The 1,319-nt window shown below is 39.5% G+C and overlaps 1 protein-coding gene across 1 annotated transcript; it reads right to left on the bottom strand.

Annotated features, from left to right (window-relative positions):
- On the bottom strand, window positions 1-528 carry LOC110035419. Its single transcript, XM_020739686.1, has one exon. The coding sequence runs from the start codon at window positions 526-528 to the stop codon at window positions 1-3; it is 528 nt and encodes a 175-aa protein (XP_020595345.1).
- Window positions 529-1,319: the final 791 nt, after the last annotated feature.

A 1,319-nucleotide genomic window follows, 5' to 3' on the forward strand; every position in this document is an offset into this window, starting at 1 on the left:
CTATGGCAGGAGACTGAAAATATAGTAGGCATTCACCTCTAGTATTTCTGAAAACCCCTCGAAAGCCAGCATTAAGAGACATGATGCTACCATCAGTATTGAAAAGATCATAGAGTCAGTTTCCACCATTAAGAGATTCCACCTGTATTTTATGACCAAGAAAACATCCCAAAAAATAGCTTGGGCTTCAACTTCCAGAGGATCTTCCGCTATGGCAGGAGACTGAAAATATAGTAGGCATTCACCTCTAGTATTTCTGAAAACCCCTCGAAAGCCAGCATTAAGAGACATGATGCTACCATCAGTATTGAATTTGACCCAACCCATAGGAGGACAATTCCAGTGAACTAGGATAGTTTGAAGTTTTCTTGTACCAAGGAGGGAAGATGTGGATAGGATGTCAGGGAGTTTCCTATGGTAGTGCAGTTTCTGTAAATAGCTGTAACAGTGTGTGGCAATGGCATTTGCATCCCAATGGACCTCATCAAATTTCAGCTTATTTCTTGCCATCCAAACAAACCATGCCATGATATAAGGGATGAGAGGGAGCTGTTGGTCCTGCCAATCTTTCCAACTTGAATAAAACACCTCCCAAGACAGCTGGATGGTATTTAGTTTTAATTTGGGTAGCAAAATGTTCCAAACATGTTGAACTTGATAGCATTTAAAGAATAAGTGGGGGAGGGATTCCTCCTCACATTTACACAGACAACATCTTGAAGGGCCTCTTAAACCTTTTAACCTTAAAATATCATCAGTGGGGATGAAGCCATAGAAGAGCTTCTAAGAGAAGAAGGCCATGGAAGGAGAAAGATACTTGTTCCACACACATTTAGTCCAAGATATCTCCTCTTGAGGAAAGTAGAAATTAGCAATGAAAGATGAAAATTTCTGGGAAACCTTCTTCTTCACAATAAGTTTGTCCTTCCTGGATCTATCAAATGGTTTTTTCATTATAGTGTTGATTAATCTATTATCAAGGATATTCTGAAGAGCTTGCTGGTTCTAACCATTAGCAGACCAAAGGTCAGACACCTGTGTTGTTGAGTTGAAATGAGAATCAGTTGGAGGAGAGATTAAGCCTTCTCCAGTCTAGTTATCAAGCCACACATTTAGTCTGCCTTCCCCAATCTCCCAAATGAAAAGCTGTTTAGCCATTGTTCTCATCTTCAACATATTCTTCCAAGTTATAGAGTCCCCCAATCTGTTGGTCACAAGAGAAGGATGTTATTCTCTACAGTATTTTCCTTTAAGAAATTTGGCCCAAATTGAAGTCTGTGCTCTAAACATAACCCAAAGTTTGCAAAAATTAGTTTGGA

Source organism: Phalaenopsis equestris, unplaced genomic scaffold (assembly GCF_001263595.1).
Source record: "Phalaenopsis equestris unplaced genomic scaffold, ASM126359v1 Scaffold000002, whole genome shotgun sequence".
NCBI classification, from domain to species: Eukaryota; Viridiplantae; Streptophyta; class Magnoliopsida; order Asparagales; family Orchidaceae; genus Phalaenopsis; species Phalaenopsis equestris.

Excerpts from the sequence above, each read along its gene's own strand:
- LOC110035419 (XM_020739686.1), bottom strand. The coding sequence starts at position 528 with ATGGCATGGTTTGTTTGGATGGCAAGAAATAAGCTGAAATTTGATGAG.